The 21800-nt window shown below is 38.3% G+C and overlaps 1 protein-coding gene across 1 annotated transcript in view; it reads left to right on the top strand.

Moving 5' to 3' along the window:
- CPNE8 (copine 8) overlaps positions 1 to 21800 on the top strand; it is a 256264-nt gene that overhangs the window by 108279 nt on the left and 126185 nt on the right. The window contains exon 6 of the mRNA XM_040233468.1: positions 3948 to 4024. Coding sequence (XP_040089402.1) covers positions 3948 to 4024 — 77 coding nt within the window. The remainder of the gene's footprint in view (positions 1 to 3947; positions 4025 to 21800) is intronic.

Below are 21800 nucleotides of genomic sequence, written 5' to 3'. Positions count from 1 at the left end.
TAATATGAAACATTCAAAAAATGAAGATCATGGCATCTGGTCCCATCACTTCATGACAAACAGATGGGAAAACAATGGAAACAGTGAGAGACCCTTTTGGGGGAGCTCCAAAATCACCTCAGATAGTGACTGGAGCCATGAAATTAAAAGACATTTGCTCCTTGTAAGAAAAGCTATGACCAACCTAGAGAGCATATTAAAAAGCAGAGACATTACTTTGCTGACAATGGTCCGTCTAGTCAAGACTATGATTTTTCCAGTAGTCATGTATGGATGTGAGAATTGGAGTATAAAGAAAGCTGAGTGTGTAAGAATTGATGGTTTTGAACTGTAGTGTTGGCAAAGACTTTTATTGAGAATTCCTTGGACTGCAAGGAGATCCAACCAGTCCATCCTAAAAGAAATCATTCCTAAATATTCATTGGAAAGACTGATGCTGAAGTTGAAACTCCAATACTTTGGCCACCTGATGGGAAGAACTGATTCACTGGGAAAGACCTGATGCTGGGAAAGATTGACGGCAAGGGGAAAGGGGGTCAACAGAGGATAAGATGGTTGGATGGCATCACTGACTCGATGAATATGAGTTTGAGCAAGCTCTGGTTTTAGTGATGGGGTCGCAAAGAGTCAGACATGACTGTGACGCTAAACTGAACTGCCTGAATGAATTACTAGTCTTGTGTAAAATCCATAGGAAATGTAGACCATTGAGCTGACTTGTGGTCTTTACAGACCGGGACCTGGGGACTGGAGTCGAGGAAAAGAAAGCGATGAAAAGAAGGACATGGGGGACCCAAGTCTCGAGTGAAACAAGGGTGGTTTATTCATGGCAACATGTGCATATATATTGTTATACAAGGAAGTTTTAGGCAAAAAATAAATTTGAGCAAAAACACCAAAACCAGACTCATAACTACATTGACTAAGGGAATAACAATTGTCACAGGGCCATGACAACAGTAACTAGGGGAATAACAATCATCACAGGGCCAGAAGACAATCCATGTCTTGAGAAATAGGAACATAAATTAAGTAGTTTTACAGAAAAGTAAGAAGTTACTGAAAGGAATCCACGTATGCTTTCCGTCTCATGACCTCAGTCCTGAGAACTGCGTGCAGCTCTGCTCGTTCCTGTTTTCCAGGAACTGATAAGGAACAGAGGGCCCTTGAGTAACAGAAAACAACATACAGGACTCCTTAAAATTAAACATTCCCTGACACTGACTGAAAAACGGATTCAGTAGAGCTTTTCCAACACAAGGAGTAGTTGACAAATATTAAATATTATGTGCTGATTTTTGCATTATGAATAGCACATGGGTTGTATGCACATCATGACTACACGAACATAGGCAGATGTAAAACAACTACATAAGTACCACAATATTTAGGGGCAGAGATTGCAATAGCAGTAGCTATTTTATTGCAGTAGCAATAAAATGTTTCAATGCACACTACATCTTTTTGATGCTCATTTTATTGATTTTATTATTTTTATTTCCTTTTAGTTCAGTTATGATGATAGAACACATTAGCATGTGTTCTATGCTAATATATGTGGACTCTAATATGGAGTGTTCAATATATCTGTTCTGTTTTCTTGAGCTACTACAGCAGTGAACAGCTTTTAGTGAGACTTGTTCTTTTATTGACCAAATCCATTTAATATGCAGAATGAGCAGCTGCCCATCAATATTAATATCCTTAGAAAACAGTTCTAGAATCCCCATGTATATTTTACTGCTGACCTAGAAGACCAATGACATTTCAAATCTTTAGTTTCAAGCTCTCATGCACAGTGTGACTTAGAAAAAGTTATGTCTGTTTTTAAAAATACATAAACACATTTGTAAAGCCTGTTATGAAGTTGGCAAAGACATGTTATTTTTAAGGATATTTAATTCAAATGTGTCAAGCCTTTACCTGAAGTACATTTTACTTACTTGAAAGCAAAATTTAAAATGATTTGCAGTTTAATGAAAGTATTGATATTCTGTCAGCAATCAAGATCCAAATCCAGATTTATTTTCTTTCTCTCCCTCTTCATTGCCTACCCCCACTATGTACAAGTATCCGTGTGTAAGTCACTTCAGTCTTGTCTGACTCTTTGCAACCTGCTGGACTGTAGCCCTTCAGGCTCCTCTGTCTGTGGGATTCTCCAGGCCAGAATATTGAAGTGGGTTTTCATTCCCTTCTCCAGGGAATCTTCCCAACCCAGGGATCAAATCCTCGTTTCTTGTGTCTCACTGCATCGGCAGGCAGGTTCTTTACCCCTGTTGCCACTTGGGAGGTCCACGTGCAAGTTTACACCAAATCCTGACATTTTTCTGCACATTTCCCAAGTGTTTCCTACAACTTTAGCTTGAGATTTAACACTTTGCTTCTTATTAACTACTGTAGCCTCTTGATTGATCTGACTTTCAGATTTTTTTTCACTCTTCAGTCCTTTCTGCAAATTGGTAGCTGAGTAATCTTGTGAATCCATTGTTCTAATGGTGTCCCTGCTTTGCTGAAAGGTTGCTGAAAGGCTGCCAGTTGCTTCTGATTCTAAGGCTTTATTTTTTTTGGGGGGGGGGCCGGGCTTGGCCAAGAGGGCTCACCACAGTATTGGTTCTTCATCTCTGTTTCTGCCCTTTATTTAAGGTCTCCTCTTTTTTTTTCATTGTACTCTTGTCTGTTATTCTGACTTATTCTCTAGGACTGCAATGCTCCAACTCTCCTATTTGTAGTCTGAATCCTAGGAGCCATGTAGGATTAGGTACTTGACTGTCCTGGTCTACAGTGGCCTTTTTTTCCTCTCAAGAGATTTAGGGCAGCTTCCTGTGAATAACACAGTTTTTACTTTTGTGGCTTGTTAGGTATTTAAAATTTTTATTTAGTAAAACTTAAAACAGCATTTTGTTTGCTATCATTCTTTCTTAGGGATTTTCCTAGGCCAGTTCACAGTACAGTTTAGACAGATCTCCCACTTTCTCCTTTAAGGCAGCTTGGGATCATACGCAGGCTATGATGTGTCTTGCCCTGAACCACCTCTATGTTTTCTTGACTCACATATCTGGATGGTGTTGGAACCCTTATTTTATTAACATGGGGGGTTGCATTGTATTTATGATATTTAAATCCTTAGGCAGAATTTCAGTCTTGAATCAGAATAATCAGAATATCTGGGTAAGTTTTATCTCTGCTGTTCACTGATGCTTAAAACATGAAGGAAAACCTCTTAGATGATTAGTTTCTTTATATGTGAAATTTATTAATAGTATTAGTAACAAACCTCTCATTTTGCAGGGTTATTCTGAGTCTTGAAAATAAGACTTAATATCATACTTAACCCATTTGGAGGCACTTAGTATCTACAAATATCATCTCATGCAATAATTACTCACTGAACTCACAATAGCTCTATAAGGGGGCAACTACGTGTTTGAGGAGACTGGACAACACAATAACTGCCATTTCATAAATGGTCAGTGGTTGTGCTGGAATAGACATCTGGCAGTGTGACTCTGGATCCTAGCGGTAGCCATGCTATCACACTGCTTTTCTGTAAGTAGCACTGTTAGTGTTAGCCACCACTGCCCTATGCGTTTATGATTTGCCTTCTCAGACAAAAGCTTAGTAATTTCAGGGACATCTCAAGTCAAGTCAATTGTGAATTCAAATCCTGGAACTTGTTTTCCATTTTCATTTTAATTTAAAAAGAGAAAGAAAGCAAATACAATGAACACTCATAGTTACAAACTAACTTAGTGATTAAAAGAACAGAAGGCTGTGCAAACTTAGGGGACAATCATATGCTAAAATTCAGGTATTTTGAGCTCATTTTGTTTATTATTGGAAGTTAGAGCATTCAATATCTTAACAATGAAAACAATGCAGATATGATGTACAGAATACGTAAAGACAGTTTGGGAACTTAAGAGCCTTAATCTTTTTATCTATTTTAGGACTTTTTGGGACAAGTGTTTTGTACATTGGGGGAGATTGTTGGTTCACAGGGAAGTCGCCTGGAAAAGTCCATAGTGTAAGTATTTTTTTTAAATTTTAAACAATGAAATGTTAACTTTTCATTTTCTATTTTGAAAGTTTGGAATTGATGAATATGTGGTTGTAGACCAAAACTGTGTTTTAAAATCTTGAGTTTTTTACTTCCAACAAATCATTTTGACATTTTTGTAAAGGATAATTTGTATTTCAGCTGTCATATGCCATGCTACAAAATGTTCACAAAATGAAATGAGAAAATTTATGCAAGAAAACATGTTGTCTTCATTTTGGTTTTAATATTATTTCTTAGATACAGTACTTTTTGAAGAAGAGATTTTACTTCTTTGGTCCAATGAGTATATGTAGTACCACCGTTTATGTTTAATAAATGCATGTTTAGTGATTGAGATTTTAATAATAATTTTTACTGAAAAATTTGTCTGAAAAGAAGGCAATGTATAAATGTTAAGAAAAGGTGTTCACTAAGAATTGTATTTTTCATATTCACCTTCAGTTATGGAAATAATGTTTAATTTCCAGATTAATTGCATAGGCTGGTCTATTTTCTCTAGTTTCATATAAGACAGTAAACAAACTATAGACATTCTCCCCAATCTTTTCCTCTCTTCATCCTTCTTCTCCATCCCTATATTTTGACATTTTGGATTCATTTAACTGTTTTTAAACATCAAAAGATCTAGGAAGATCTAAGGCAACTGCAGACTGAACCACAGTGTCTAAAGATTTGGGGAGTTTTGAAGTCTGTATCTTCACCAATCTTTTAAGAATCTCAAACTCATAATATAATGATGTCAAAACCCATCAAATCTATTCACCTTCAACATCAAAAATTGAAATGATTAAAGCATCATTCTCACTTTCCCTGTATATAATGAAACTTTATACTTAATGTGTTTTTCTTAGGTTAATAAGAAGTCTGTAAATTCTAACTTCTTTTTATTTATAAATTGATTTTCTTAGAAAATTATTGTGAAATATCAGTAGGAAAGCTTTTGCATACCCACTGCCTTTTAAACATTCTTTTCACATGTAATTTGTATTTTATATCCTTGTAGGATTTGGAAGGATTATAGGTTCACATATATTTATGCTCACTTAAATAAACCAATGATAAATAATCTAATAAAGAAAATATAAATATTTTTATTAAGCATATATAGTTCTTATTGCATTGTCTAGACTAGTGAGGTAGGCCCATAAGCATTCTTAGAAAATTACTAAAGCACCCTTTCTTTTGCTAAAAAAATAATCAGCATTATCTATTCAATGCCACCTTAATTATGCCTTTAATATTCTTTGAGAGAAAACAAAAGAAGTAAAAATGTAGAATTTTTATTTCGGAGTAACAGAATGGAGATTTTTAAGTAGATTTCACTGATATTTTTAAATTGCTAATTTTATTAAACAGTTTTATTTCATTTTACTTTTTCCATAAAAGGAAATCATAACTCATTTCAGAAAACTCTTAAATACCATAAAATTTTTCCCAGTGGAAAATCAGCTTTATGTTAGTCTTCAGTACAGTTCAGTTCAGTCGCTTAATCGTATCCTACTTTTTGTGACCCCATGGACTGCAGCGTGTCAGGCTTCCCTGTCCATCAACTCCCAGAGCTTGCTCAAACTCATCTTCATCGAGCTGGTGATGCCATCCAACCATCGTATCCTCTATCATCCCCTTTTCCTCCTGCCTTCAATCTTTCCCAGTATCAGGGTCTCTTCCAGCGAGTCAGTTCTTCACATCAGGGGGCCAACATACTGCAGTTTCAGCTTCAACATCAATCCTTCCAGTGAATATTCAGGCCTGATTTCCATTAGGATTGACTGGTTTGATTTCCTTGCAGTCCACAGGACTCTCAAGAGTCTTCTCCAACACCACAGTTCAAAAGTATCAATTCTTCAGCCCTCATCTTTCTTTATAATCCAACTCTCACATCCATACATGACTACTGGAACAACCATAGCTTTGACTAGATGGAAACATGCAAAATACTAGTCTTGAAAGATAAATAAATAATAAAAAATAGTCTTGAAATGTGCAAAAAGTTGTTATTATTTTGATTGGGGTATGTGGTAAACAGAATGTAGTATAAGATGTGGTCCTTATTTAACTAATTCAGTAAGTTCTATTACACAAGACCAACAGAAGCAAATTCATGCTATGGAGTGAAGATTCCTATAGTAATGATTGGCAGAATATGCCAATTGTAGGGAGTATTTGCCCACAATTGAGTCATAATGATTTTACATAATCAGAAAGGACAAAATGCTCTTTAGATTTTTCTAAGCTTCTGCTGAGGCTGGAGTAGCACAAATGAGGCCAAACCTTGGAAATCTTTTCAGACAACATGGATCATTATAACTACATGTTTTGTTTCATCTATAGGATATTTTGTAATTTAGGCAAGTTTATCATAAGTGTTAATATTATACCTTATTGAAAAAGATATAATTCATTCATTTTTTAAGTATGTGTTACTAACCTTATATACAAAGTCTCCTTTAGGCTTTATTGGGCAACCTTACCAGATACATTCACATTAAGGAAAGGGCTTAAACAATATGGGCTTATTGTTAAAATTGTGGAAAATGTTTTGATTTTCTAAGTAAGTTTAGCTAGGCAAGTGTTAGTACTAAATGGGTAATGAAGTGTAGAGTTTGAGTATAGCAAATAAATTGGCTACCAAAAGAACCAAAGAAGAAACTATAAGAATTGTAGAGTGGTGGCCTATTACATGAAGGAATTAAATTAGATACTTGAGATAAAGAGAACAGAGGAAAGACATGAGAGGTTTCTGAGGAGATTAATCAGAAGTAGGACAGTACAACAGTACAAGTGAATGCATTTAGCTTGCTAACAGAAGGATATTTTGGACTTTCTCATCAAAGCATCAGGTAACATGTTCTCTCACCTGAGCAGTTACTCCAACCCAGGTGGATACTGGATTAGATAAAACACACAAACAAATATTTTGTAGTCACCCACCCTCTTGCTTGAGAAAATGCTGGCTTTTATTAAAAACTCTGTATGTCTGTATCTGTGCTCAGTCTTGTATGACTCTTTGTAACCCTATGGAGTATAGCACACCAGGCTCCTCTGTCCATGGTGTTTTCCAGGCAAGAATACGGAGTGAGTTGCCATTTCCTACTTAGGGGATCTTCCTGACAGGAATCAAACCCATGTCTCTTGTGGCACCTGCATTGGCAGGTGGTTTCCTTTCCACTGTGTCACCAGGGAAGCTTTAAAAACTCTAGCTATGAGAAAGGTATTTGTCTAGAGAAACAGGAACATGTGAATTAAAGAACCAGGTACACTGGCTAAGCATTCTGTCTTGGGGTCTTAGAAGTTCAAGTGCTTTGAAAAAAGATGCAGCTTCTGTTCAAATGGTATGCCACCTCTTTACCTCAGCTTCAAATGAAAAGCAATCTAAACTATTCATAGTTTTTGTTTGAAGGAGCATGGTTTGGTTGAGGACAAAAGTGAAATATCGCTTGCATGGAAGCTGTGTTGCTCATAGTGTCTAAGTAAGGCTTCATAGCTGCTGGTGCACTCCATGGATGTGTTCAAATTCCACACTTATTCCTGCTATCTCCTGATCAGTGCCACCTTTTTTTCCACATATTTGACTATTTTAAACAAATGTAGTGGACAGATGGTAGGGAGAGATGGGAAGATAGGAAGATATGGCATTTCAGTGCAGAAGGGAATGGCTTTGGAAGAAAGGATAGAGCCAGGTTGGGTACTAGAGTTGATGCAAAATCATGGAAGTATTTTCCCTGACAATTTCTAAAGATTTCTTGTTTTATCACATGATATATAAAAATAGTGGAATAAATGAAAGCCTGGTAGAAATGATAAAGTTCATATTGGACAGATAGTATTATATATATTTAACATGCAGATCTTACATCTATTCCTCATAGTCCATTTTGCTTTCTCCCATCTTTCATCTCCCTTTTGAACAGCTCTAGCCAGACTTAGCTATCTAGGGCAAAGATAATATTGTAGGATGGTCATTAAAGATGTTTTCATGGTCTGTTTCTCACAGCTGGAGATAGAGAATTTGTAAACTCTCCTACAGCTATTACCTTTGGCAATTTTGTTCAAGAGTTAGGTAATTTTTTTTTTTTTTGTAGTTAGGTATAGACCTAAGAATAGTAGCACAGGACACCTCCTGAGGCAGATAATCTACCTACAATTAATACAAATGGCTCATTGTGAACTTTAAAAGAATTGTGTCCCATATATCATTTATCTTAAATATTATCATCCAAATGATTTAATGTTTTAGATTAGAGTTTTGTTTTCCAAATAGTATCTCATTTATATTCTAAGTTATTAAAAAATATCCCCTTGTTTTCCTCTCTATAAATGGCCTAGTTTAAATTATTTTTGGCTAATGTATTGAGAAGAATGTCTGTAGCTTCTTAGTTGAAGTTGTGTGATAGTATATGCTAGAGATGGCCTTTTTAAAAATGATGTTAAATGTGAAATCTGGAATTTTATTAGGACCAGTGCCAGTTCAGTTCAGTTCAGTTGCTCAGCTGTGTTGGACTCTTTGCGACCCCATGAATTGCAGCACGCCAGGCCTCCCTGTCCATCACCAACTTCCGGGGTTCACTAAGACTCATGTCCATTGAGTCAGTGATGCCATCCAACCATCTCATCCTCTGTCGTCCCCTTCTCCTCCTGCCCCCAATCCCTCCCAGCATCAGAGTCTTTTCCAGTGATTCAACTCTTCGCATCAGGTGGCCAAAGTACTGGAGTTTCAGCTTCAGCATCATTCCCTCCAAAGAAATCCCAGGGCTGATCTCCTTTAGAATGGACTGGTTGGATCTCTTGCAGTCCAAGGGACTCTCAAGAGTCTTCTCCAACACCACAGTTCAAAAGCATCAATTTTTCGGCACTCAGCCTTCTTCACAGTCCAGCTCTCACATCCATACATGACCACTGGTAAAGCCATAGCCTTGACTAGACAGATCTTTGTTGGCAAAGTAATGTCTCTGCTTTTGAATATGATATCTAGGTTGGTCATAACTTTTCTTCCAAGCAGTAAGCATCTTTTCATTTCATGGCTGCAGTCACCATCTGCAGTGATTTTGGAGCCAAAAAAAAAAAAATAAACTCTGACACTGTTTCCACTGTTTCCCCATCTATTTCCCATGAAGTGATGGGACCAGATGCCATGATCTTTGTTTTGTGAATGTTGAGCTTTAAGCCAACTTTTTCACTCTCCACTTTCACTTTCATCAAGAGGGTTTTGAGTTCCTCTTTGCTTTCTGCCTTCAGGGGGGTGTCATCTGCATATCTGAGGTTATTGATATTTCTCCCGGCAATCTTGATTCCAGCTTGTGTTTCTTCCAGTGTTACTCATGATGCACTCTGCATATGAGTTAAATAAGCAGGGTGACAATATATAGGCTTGATGTACTCCTTTTCCTATTTGGAACCAGTCTGTTGTTCCATGTCCAGTTCTAACTGTTGCTTCCTGACCTGCATACAGATTTCTCAAGAGGCAGGTCAGGTGGTCTGGTATTCCCATCTCTTTCAGAATTTTCCAAATTTTATTGTGATCCACACAGTCAAAGGCTTCGGCATAGTCAATAGAGCAGAAATAGATGTTTTTCTGGAACTGTCTTGCTTTTTTGATGATCCAGCAGATGTTGGCAATTTGATCTCTGGTTCCTCTGCCTTTTCTAAAACCAGCTTGAACATCAGGAAGTTCACGGTTCACATATTGCTGAAGCCTGGCTTGGAGAATTTTGAACATTACTTTACTAGCATGTGAGATGAGTGCAATTGTGTGGTAGTTTAAGCATTCTTTGCCATTGCCTTTCTATGGGATTGGAATGAAAACTGACCTCTTCCAGTCCTGTGGCCACTGCTGAGTTTTCCAAATTTGCTGGCATATTGAGTGCAGCACTTTCACAGCATCATCTTTCAGGATATTTGAAACAGCTCAACTGGAATTCCATCACCTCCACTAGCTTTGTTTGTAGCGATGCTTTCTAAGGCCCACTTGACTTCACATTCCAGGATGTCTGGCTCTAGATGAGTGATCACACCATCGTGATTATCTTGCTGTGAAGTTTTTTTTTTTAGTTCCTCTGTGTATTCGTGCCACCTCTTCTTAATATCTTCTGCTTCTGTTAGGTCCATACCATTTCTGTCCTTTATCGAGCCCATCTTTGCATGAACTGTTCCTTGGTATCTCTAATTTTCTTGAAGAGATCTCTAATCTTTCCCATTCTGTTCTTTTTCTCTATTTCTTTGCATTGATCGCTGAAGAAGGCTTTCTTATCTCTTCTTGCTATTCTTTCTATCTCTGCATTCAGATGCTTATATCTTTCCTTTTCTCCTTTACTTTTTGCTTCTCTTCTTTTCACAGCTATTTGAAAGCCCTCCCCAGACAGCCAATTTGCTTTTTTGCATTTCTTTTCCATGGGGATGGTCTTGATCCCTGTCTCCTGGACAATGTCACGAACTTCATTCCATAGTTCATCAGGCACTCTATCTATCAGATCTAGGCCCTTAAATCTGTTTCTCACTTCCACTGTATAATCATAAGGGAGTTGACTTAGGTCATACCTCAATAATCTAGCAGTTTTCCCTACTTTCTTCAATTTAAGTCTGAATTTAGCAATAAGGAATTCATGATCTGAGCCACAGTCAGCTCCTGGTCTTGTTTTTGTTGACTGTATAGAGCTTCTCCATCTTTGACTGCAGAGAATATAATCAATCTGATTTCAGTGTTGACCATCTGGTGATGTCCATGTGTAGAGTCTTCTCTTGTGTTGTTGAAAGAGGGTGTTTACTATGACCAGTGCATTTTCTTGGCAAAACTCTATTAGTCTTTGCCCTGCTTCATTCTGCATTCCAAGGCCAAATTTGCCTGTTACTCCAGGTGTTTCTTGACTTCCTACTTTTGCATTCCAGTCCCCTAGAATGAAAAGGACGTCTTTTTGGGGTGTTAGTTCTAAAAGGTCTTGTAGGTCTTCATAGAACTGTTCAACTTCAGCTTCTTCAGCATTACTGGTTGGGGCATAGACTTGGATAACTGTGATGTTGAATGGTGTGCCTTGGAGACGAACAGAGATCATTCTGTCATTTTTGAGATTGCATCCAAGTGCTGCATTTTAGACTCTTTTGTTGACCATGATGGCTACTCCATTTCTTCTGAGGGATTCCTGCCTGCAGTAGTAGATATAATGATCATCTGAGTTAAATTCACCCATTCCAGTCCATTTTAATTTGCTGATTCCTAGAATGTTGACGTTCACTCTTGCCATCTCTTGTTTGACCACTTCCAATTTGTCTTGATTCATGGACCTGATATTCCAGGTTCCTATGCAGTACTGCTCTTTACAGCATGGGACCTTGCTTCTATCACCAGTCACATCCACAGCTGGGTATTGTTTTTGCTTTGGCTCCATCCCTTCTTTCTGGAATTATTTCTCCACTGATCTCCGGTAGCATATTGGGCACCTAATGACCCCTGGAGTTCCTCTTTCAGTATCCTATCATTTTTCCTTTTCATACTGTTCATGGGGTTCTCAAGGCAAGAATACTGAAGTGGTTTGCCATTCCCATCTCCAGTGGACCACATTCTGTCAGACCCCTCCACCATGATCCGCCCATCTTGGGTTGCCCTGCGGACATGGCTTAGTTTCATTGAGTTAGACAAGGCTGTGGTCCTGGTGTGATTAGATTGACTAGTTTTCTGTGAGTATGGTTTCAGTGTGTCTGCCCTCTGATGCCCGCTTGCCACACCTACCATCTTACTTGGGTTTCTTACCTTGGGCGTGATATATCTCCTCACGGCTGCTCCAGCAAAGTGCAGCCGCTGCTCCTTACCTTGGATGAGGGGTATCTCCTTACTGCCACCCTTCCTGACCTTTAACATGGGATGGCTCCTCTAGGCCCTCCTGCGCCCGCACAGTCACTGCTCCTTGGACATGGGGTTGCTCTTCCCAGCTGCCGCCTCTCGCCTCAGGCAAGGCATGGCTCTTCCTGGCTGCCGCCCCTAGCCTCGGGAGCTGGGTGGCACCTCTCCACCACTGTCTCTACCGAAGGAGATAAAGGAAAACAACAGAATGGGAAAGACTAGAGATCTCTTCAAGAAAATTAGAGATACCAAGGAAACATTTCATGCAAAGACGGACAGGATAAAGGACAGAAACGATATGGACCTAACAGAAGCAGAAGATATTAAGAAGAGGTGGCAAGAATACACAGAAGAACTATACAAAAAAGATCTTCATGACACAGATAACCACAATGGTATGATCACTCACCTAGACCCAGTCATCCTGGAGTGTGAAGTCAAGTGGACCTTAGGAAGCATTACCATGAACAAAGGTAGTAGAGGTGATGGAATTCCAACTGACTTATTTCAAATCCAAAAAGATGGTGCTGTTAAAGTCCTGCACTTGGAAAACTCAGCAGTGGCCATAGGACTGGAAAAGCTCAATATTCATTCCAGTCCCAAAGAAGGGCAATGTCAAATAATGTTCAAACTACCACACAATTGCATTCATTTCACACGCTAGCAAAGTAATGCTCAAAATTCGCCAAGCCGGGCTTCAAAAGTACATGAATGAAGAACTTCCAGATGTTTAAGCTGGATTTAGAAAAGGCAGAGGAACAACAGAATCAAATTGCCAATGTCTGTTGGATCATAGAAAAAGCAAGTGAATTCCAGAAAGACACATGTTGCTTCATCAACTTCTTTGACTGTGTGGATGACAACAAACTGCGGAAAATTCTTAAAGAGATGGTCATACCTGACCACCTTACCTGCCTCCTGAGAACCTGTATGCAAGTCAAGAAGCCACAGTTAGAACTGGACATGGAAATATGCACTGGTTCCAAATTGAGAAAGGAGTATGTCTAGGCTGTATATTGTCACCCTGCTTATTTAACCTATATGCAATGTACATCATGTGAAATGCCAGGCTTTATGAAGCACAAGCTGAAATCGGGATTGCTGGGAGAAATACCAGTAACCTCAGATATGCAGATGACACCACCCTTATCGCAGAAAGTGAAGAGGAGCCAAAGAGCCTCTTGATGAAAGTGAAAGAAGAGAATGAAAAAGCTGGCTTACAACTCAACATTCAAAAAATGATCATATTATCTCGTACCATGATTTCATGTCAAATAGATGGGGAAACAATGAAAACGATGACAGACTTTGTTTTCTTGGGTTCCAAAATCACTGCAGTTGGTGACTGAAGTCACAAAATTAAAAGGTGCCTGCTCCTTGGAATAAAAGCTAAGACCAACCTAGGCAGCATATTAAAAAGCAGACACATCAGTTTGTTGATGAAGGTCCATATAGATTTGAACCATAAAGAAGACGGAGCACTGAAAAGTTGATGCTTTTGACCTGCAGTTTTGGAGAAGACTCTTGAGGGTCCTTTGTACAGCAAAGAGCTCAAACCAGTCAATCCTGATTATTCATTAGAAAGACTAATGCTGAAGCTGAAACTCCAGTACTTTGGCCACCAATGTGAAGAGCTGACATTTTAGAAAAGACCCTGATGCTGGGAAAGATTGAAGGCAGGAGAAGAGGTTGACAGAGGACGAGATTGTTGGATGGCATCATTGACTCAATGGACATGAGTTTTGAGCAAGCTCTGGGGGATGGCAAAGGACAGGGAAGCCTGGCATGCTGCAGTCCATGGGGTGGCTAAGAGTAGGACATGACTGAATGAACAGTGCTGCTGCTGCTGCTAAGTCACTTCAGTTGTGTCCAACTCTCTGTGACCCCATAGATGGCAGCCCACCAGACTCCCCCATCCCTGGGATTCTCTAGGCAAGAAGAATGGAGTGGGTTGCCATTTCCTTCTCCTATGCACTGAATAATGCTAGAGCTTTAAATTATTTATTATTAATCAAGACTTTGAAAATTGTTATGTTGACTACAAAGGAAAAATGGTTTCTTGGACATGGCTTGCTAACTTATTACATAATCAGAATTTGAATATAAACTTATCTTTTCATTTTCTGTGCTTTAGTTACTACTGTCACTTTTAAAAGTAGATTTTTCTCATTTTTATGAGAATAAAATTAATTTTTAGCTATTTATAGGAAATTTTATGTAGAATTTTAAAAAATTGATGTTGAAGAATTCATAGTATCTCATAATATTCATAATTTCCATCAGTGTTTCCTATTGGATTCATGTTTGAGCAAACACATTTTTTACATTTCTTGTATTCCATCCTACACTTTAATCTTTTCTGTGAACTCCTGAAGTGAGTCTTGTGCTGCTTAATTTATCTGCAGCATTTACTGTGTCTTCCTATGACTCATCAACTTTACGTCATCCCTTTATTATGTACCATTAAACCCACTCAGCAGTGTGTTTTCTCATGCTGTGAGATTATAGCCAGTTTTCTTCAGAGAAATCTGTCAGAGAATCTCTATCTTTAGAGATCTCATTCATGGTACTGCAAAACCTTCCAAAATACTAGAATCAGCACCAGTTTAATAATGATTGCCATTGTCTCCTCGGGAAGGAAAGCACTTATTATATTCATAATGTAATATACCTGTTTGTTCCTATTACTCACATCCAGACTTGACTGATTCCAAATAAGAGAATCAAGTAAAAAGGTAAGGACAAGTTGTGGTTATAAAGAAGATTCTTACTCTGGGGAAGACTGGAAATTCCAGGGGTTATGGAATCAAGAGCTCTTTTGGCTACAGGGAAAGGTTATGTTCTCTGTAGGTTGACTATAGCAGCTTGTGACCTGGCAATGAATAGAAAATAAAGGAGGGATCCAAGAGGGATTCATGAGTGTCCTAAGAGGTGTGAAGAGTACAGAGATAGGAACTTGAAGGCAGGTGATAATTGGAAGAGTAGCTTTTAGTTGTCTGATTGATATTGGAATCTCAGTTCTAACATAGAGTTCAAGGGTAGATAGAGCCCATTATATGCTTAAGCTCAACAGGAGAAATCTGGGAAGAGGAATAAACCAGAAAGAGAGCTTGGAAGTAAGGCAGAAGATTTAAATAAAAGAATAGGGCTTGAGGGAGACCTCAGAACCTTAAAGCATTGGCTTAGAGATCTTTCTCAAATGTAGCCTTGCCCTGAATGCTATGCTGAGGCTGTAGGTGTTTGTAAAGATCAAGAATCAACATGAGGAAGAAGAGGAGTACAAAGAAGGATAGACGAATGGTTAGTCTAAAGGTGAGCCACATACAAATTTACAATAAAACAGTGCATGTCTTTATTATACAACTTTTGCATGTGAAAATATAGTCAACTTGGGATGAAATTTTGACTTTCAAAGTCTTCTTGACTTTATTAAGTTCTCTAAAAATTAGATTGATACAGTTATTCTGTCTGGTTTATTTTGTTAGAAAGAATATGGGTCTGGGAATCAGATGATGTTTAAAGTCCCAACTGCTACTAACTTGCTATGTAATATTACAAAATTGATATTGTATATATATATATATACATACACACACATTATATATGTCACATTTTTAATCTGAAGAATTTAGTCTCGGAGAAGGCAATGGCACCCACTCCAGTACTCTTACCTGGAAAAATCCCATGGACAGAGGAGCCTGGAAAGCTGCAGTCCATGGGGTCGCTGAGGGTCAAACACGACTGAATGACTTCACTTTCACTTTTCACTTTCATGCATTTGAGAAGGAAATGGCAACCCACTCCAAGTGTTCTTGCCTGGAGAATCCCAGGGGATATGTCACATTTTTAATATGAAGAATTTAGTCTATAGATAAGTAGATAGCCACCATAGTGAAGTTGATAATACATAAACTTTGGGAGCAATCAGACCTGGGTTTCATAGGTATATAATTTGAGCAAATTACTTAAAATTCCTGTGCTCCAGTTTCCTCATCTGAAACATATGAATAATACACTTTCAAAAGGATTGTTGTAAGAAGTAGCAATACTTAATATATTTGTCATGAAGAACACTGGAATTTAATAAACACTTAATAGTGGTTATTATTGTTTTGTCATTATTAAATATAGTCAATATCTTTTAAGAAAAGTCTCTTAAATTGACTCACTCAGTAATTTTCCTTCCATGCTCCCTCATGGAGTTTGCCATTTAGTCATTAAAAAATGACAAATAAGTATAATTACATATTGATATAAGCTATGAAATGGAGAAGGGCATGGCAGCCCATTCCAGTATTATTGCCTGGAGAATTCCATGAACAGAGGAACCTGATGGGCTTTCAGTCCATGGGGTCACAAAGACTGAGACATGACTGAAAGGCTATAGCATGCACTTAAGCTATGAAAATTGGGGTACAGACTAAAAAATAGGCTGTTTTTAATCATTTGAATTTTATCATAGATGCAGTGGAAAAATTCATGATTTTTATTCAAATATGTTCATTCACTTCTTTGTGGAAAAAGATTGTGTGTGTAAGAGAATTATCAGCTATTTAATTATTGATGAAATAATCTAGTCTGGAGGAGACAAGTACTCCAGACTAAGAAGATAAGGAAAAATGAACAGATTAAAAACATACTTTGAAGGCTGATTTTTTTTGTTCTTTTTGTTTTGCGTCATGCAAGTTGTTTTTAAGAATGAGCATTGTTTCTGAAAAATTGATGGAAAAAATATCATGTATGAAAAGTTAAACATTGAAGAATTATCCATTCCAAAGAACACGTTTTGCAACTTTTTTATTGTGGTGAAAAACTATTTTTCTAACATGAGAATGAAACATGTGAAACATGAGAATGGGGTAAGACTTTTCCACAAAAATAATTTGTGACTGTACTCTGACCAGGTTAGATATTCTGTATTCTGACCTGGTCAGACTGTATTCTGACCAGGTCAAATAAGCGTTATTTGAGTTCTCCATTCATTACTCATTATATCATCATAGCCTTGATTGTTGATATAGTCTTGGTTGAAGAGGACGATTTCAAAGATGACTTTCAGATTTCTTATACAAGTAACTGAGTGGATGGATGTACCATATTCTTACAAAGAAAGGATCATCCATTTCCAGGTTTATCACTGATCAGTAAGCTTTAGGAGTGATAGGTCATTTCGGTCTTCTGTTGTAGATGCTTGTGTTCACCTAGAGTGTAATCATCTACAAAACTTTGCTTCTGTTTGTATTCGCCTAACCTTACTGGGTTGGACTGATAACCTGGTGGAAATCGTAATGGAACGAAAGAAATGATGAGACATGATCTGTGTTATTTTGAAAGTGTGTGTTAATCTCTCAGTCATGTCCCACCCTTTGCAACCCCATGAACTGTAACCAGCCAGGCTCCTCCATCCATGGGATTTTCCAGACACGAATACTAGAGTGGGTTGCCATTTCTTTTTCCATTATTTTCAAAGATGGGTTCTAAATTATATAGTACCTGCCTTTATTAAATAAACATTCTTAGTTTCACTTAATTTTAATATTGGGTGATTTTTTAAAGGGTAACTGCAATGACAATGTTTGGATACCACATTGGTGTAAAATCTTCCAAAGAAATCAGTTTCTTCTTCTGTGAAATTCATTGCTCCTTTCTTCCTACTTCCCTTCTGTATATGGTCTTAATTTGCTGATTCTGAAGTTGAAAAATGCAGGCTTGGAATATTAGTTCTACAATTAAGCAAGGTAACTGGTGCCTTGCCCATAAGGTTCTTGTTCTAAATTCTAACGTACTGATGAAATCAATGTTTGGAACAAACATTTGGGGATTACCTCAGCTCCTGTGCTTAGACTCAATAGGTTCTTTATCATGAAAGCAAGTGAGACGGAGTGGTGAATTGTTTTATTTTAAATAATATCAGGGCCTAACTTGATTGAGTTCTTAGTTCACTTCAGTTCAGTTCAGTCACTCAGTCCTGTCCAACTCTTTGCAACCCCATGGACTGCAGCACACCAGGCCTCCCTGTCCATCACCAACTCCCAGAGTTTACTCAAATTCATGTCCATTGAGTTGGTGATGCCATCCAACCTTCTCATACTCTGTCAGCCCCTTCTCCTCCCACCTTCAATCTTTCCCAGCAACAGGGTCTTTTCAAATGAGTCAGCTCTTCACATCAGGTGGCCAAAGTATTGGAGTTTCAGCTTCAACATCAGTCCTTCCAATGAGTATTCAGTACTGATTTCCTTTAGGATTGACTGGTTGGATCTCCTTGCAGTCCAAGGGAATCTCAAGAGTCTTCCCCAACACCACAGCTCAAAAGCATCAATTCTTTGGTGCTCAGCTTTCTTTACAGTCCGACTCTCACATCCATACATAACTACTGGAAAAAACCATAGCCTTGACTAGACGGACCTTTTTTGGCAAAGTAACGTCTCTTCTTTTTAATATGCTGTCTAGGTTGGTCATAATTTTTCTTCCAAGGAGTAAGTGTCTTTTAATTTCATGGCTGCAGTCACCATCTGCATTGATTTTGGAGCCCCCAAAAATAAAGTCTAATGGTTTCCACTGTTTCTCCATTTATTTGCCGTGAAGTGATGGGACCAGATGCCATGATCTTCGTTTTCTGAATGTTGAGCTTTAAGCCAACTTTTTCACTCTCCTCTTTCACTTTCATGAAGAAGCTCTTTAGTTCTTCTTTGCTTTCTGCCATAAGGGTGGTGTCATCTGTATATCTGAGGTTATTGATATTTCTCCCAGCAATCTGATTCCAGCTTGTGCTTCCTCCAGCCCAGCATTTCTCATGATATACTCTGCCTATAAGTTAAATAAGCAGGGTGACAATATACAGCCTTGACGTACTCCTTTTCATATTTGGAACCAGTCTGTTGTTCCATGTACAGTTCTAACTTGCTTCCTGACCTGCATACAGATTTCTCAAGAGGTAGGTCAGGTGGTCTGGTATTCCCATCTCTTTCAGAATTTTCCACAGTTTCTTGTGATCCACACAGTCAAAGGCTTCGGCATAGTCAATAAAGCAGAAGGAGGTGATTTTCTGAATTCCCTTGCTTTTCTATGATCCAGCAGATGTTGGCAATTTGATCTCTGGTTCCTCTGCCTTCTCTAACTTGAACATCTGGAAGCTCATGGTTCATGTATTGTTGAAGCCTGGCTTGGAGAATTTTAAGCATTACTTTACTAGGGTTTTCTTATGTAGTCATTAGTTATTCTGCCAGCTTATACATATAGTAATTTCTCTCATATCACCATTATGAGGTTCATCAGAGGATGCACTGAAACAAGGCTCTGGTGAAACTAACACACAAATAAAGGTTGAATATGCCCATCTGATATACCCATCTGAATGCAGAGTTACAAAAAATATCTAGGAGATATAAGAAAGCATTCCTAAGTAAAAAAGGCAAAGAAATACAGGAAAACAATAGAATGGAAAAGACTAGAGATCTCTTCAAGATGATTAGAGATACCAAGGAGACATTTCATACAAAGATGGGCACAATATAGGACAGAAACGGTATGGACCTAACAGAAGCAAAAGATATTAAGAAGAGGTGGCAAGAATACACAGAAGAACTATAAAAACATGATCTTAATGACCCAGATAATGACAGTGGTGTGATCACTCACCTAGAGTCAGACATCTTGAAGTGTGAAGTCAAGTGGGCCTTAGGAAGCATCACTATGTACAAAACTAGTGGAGGTGATGGATTTGAAGCTGAGCTATTTCAAGTCCTAAAAGATGATGCTGTTAAAGTGCTGCTCTCAATATACCAGCAAGTTTGTAAAACACAGCAGTGGCCACAGGACTGGAAAAGATCCATTTTCATTTCAATCCCAAAGAAAAACAATGCCAAAAAATGTTCAAACTAACACACAGTTGCACTCATTTAACACTCTACCAAAGTAATGCTTAAATTCTCCAAGTGTGGCTTCAACAGCATGTGAACAAAGAACTTCCAGATGTTCTAGCTGGATTTAGAAAAAGAGGAATCAGAGATCATATTGCCCACATAATTTGGATCATGGAAAAAACAAGAGAATTCCGGGAATCTACTTCTACATCTACTTCTGCTGCATTGACTATGCTACAGCCTTTGACTGTGTGGATCACAACAAACTGTGGAAATTTCTTAAGGAGTTAGGAATACCAGACCACCTTACCTGCTTCCTGAAGCAACAGTTAGAACTGGACATGGAATAATGGGCTTGTTCCAAATTGGGAAAGGAGTACATCAAGGCTGTATATTGTCACCCTGTTTATTTAACTTATAGGCAGAATACATCATGAGAAACGCTGGGCTGGAGGAAGCACAAGCTGGAATCAAGATTGCCGGGAGAAATATCAATAACCTCAGATATGCAGATAACACCACCCTTTGGCAGAAAGCAAAGAGGAACTAAAGAGCTTCTTATGAAAGTGAAAGAGGAGAAAAAGCTGGCTTAAAACTCAACATACAAAAATGAAGATCATGGCATCTGTCTCACCACTTCATGGCAAATAGATGGGAAAACAATGGAAACAGTGACAGACTATTTTCTTGGGTTCCACAATCACTGCAGATGGTAACTGTAGTCATGAAATTAAAAGACACTTGCTTCTTGGAAGAAAAATTATGACCAACCTAGACAGCATATTAAAAAGCAGAGATATTACTTTGCCCACAAAGTTCCATGTAGACAAAGCTGTGGTTTTTCCAATAGTCATATATGGATGTGAGAGTTGGAACATAAAGAAGCCTGAGTCCTGAAGATTTGATGCTTTTGAATAATGGTTTTGGAGAAGACTTGAGAGTCCCTTGGACTGCAAGGAGATTCAACCAGTCCATCCTAAAGGAAATCAATGTTGAACATTCATTTGAAGGACTGATGCTGATGCTGAAGCTGAAGCTCCAATACTTTGGCCACCTGATGCAAGGAGCTGACTCATTAGGAAAGACCCTGATGCTGAGAAAGATTGAATGCAGGAGGACAAGGGGATGATAGAGGACGAGAAGGTTGGATGGCATCACAGACTCAATGGACATGAGTTTGGGCAAGCTTCAGGTGATGTTGAAGGTAGGGAAGCCTGGCATGCTGCAGGTTATGGAGTTGCAAAGAGTTGGACAGAACTGAGTGACTGAACAACAAGAACAAAAGGTTGTTTGATTTCTGAATCCGTGCACTTAACCATAGCCCTGTATTACCTTCAACAAATGGATATATCTATGTGTAACTTTGAAGTAAATTTTAAAATTTTATTATTATGTTTTTTAATACAAAAGTAAGAAATGTCTCTGTGATGGTGAAAAGAGCTTTGAAGGGACACCCATTCTGACTCAGGTCATTTCAAGGATGAAGTCCTTCTCACTATTTCTCAGCCACACAACTCTTCTACAATCATAATCTAATGTCCAATTTTTCCTTGAGGTAAACAGTACACATCTTCTCTAGCAGTTTCTCTTTCTTGCATCTACCTGGGTATGAAGACTTATCTGCTATAGATTACTCTAGTCTTCCTTAGGATGTGCACTGAAACTCTTTCTTTCCTGTGGCTGCTAAGAATGTGGCTTCCCAGTGCCCCCAGTCTTCACTCTAGGGGGACAGCAGTGACTCTCTGTGGTCAACTAAGATTAATGTACTCTTCTCTAGAGGCAGTGTTAAATTTTTTCAGAGCCAACACAGTCTTAATAGAAAGTTCATAAGTTAGAAATAATAAATCCATATCTGGTTCTAGATAGTAGTAAATAAGTTCCGTCTAGTCAAGGCTATGGTTTTTCCTGTGGTCATGTATGAATGTGAGAGTTGGACTGTGAAGAAGACCGAGTGCCGAAGAATTGATGCTTTTGAACTGTGGTGTTGGAGAAGACTCTTGAGAGTCCCTTGGACTGCAAGGAGATCCAACCAGTCTATTCTGAAGGA

This window comes from Oryx dammah, unplaced genomic scaffold, assembly GCF_014754425.2.
Source record: "Oryx dammah isolate SB20612 unplaced genomic scaffold, SCBI_Odam_1.1 HiC_scaffold_29, whole genome shotgun sequence".
In the NCBI taxonomy this organism is placed as follows: Eukaryota; Metazoa; Chordata; class Mammalia; order Artiodactyla; family Bovidae; genus Oryx; species Oryx dammah.
The sequence above is the reverse complement of the archived record's forward strand: the minus strand, read 5'-3'. Positions and strand labels throughout refer to the sequence as shown.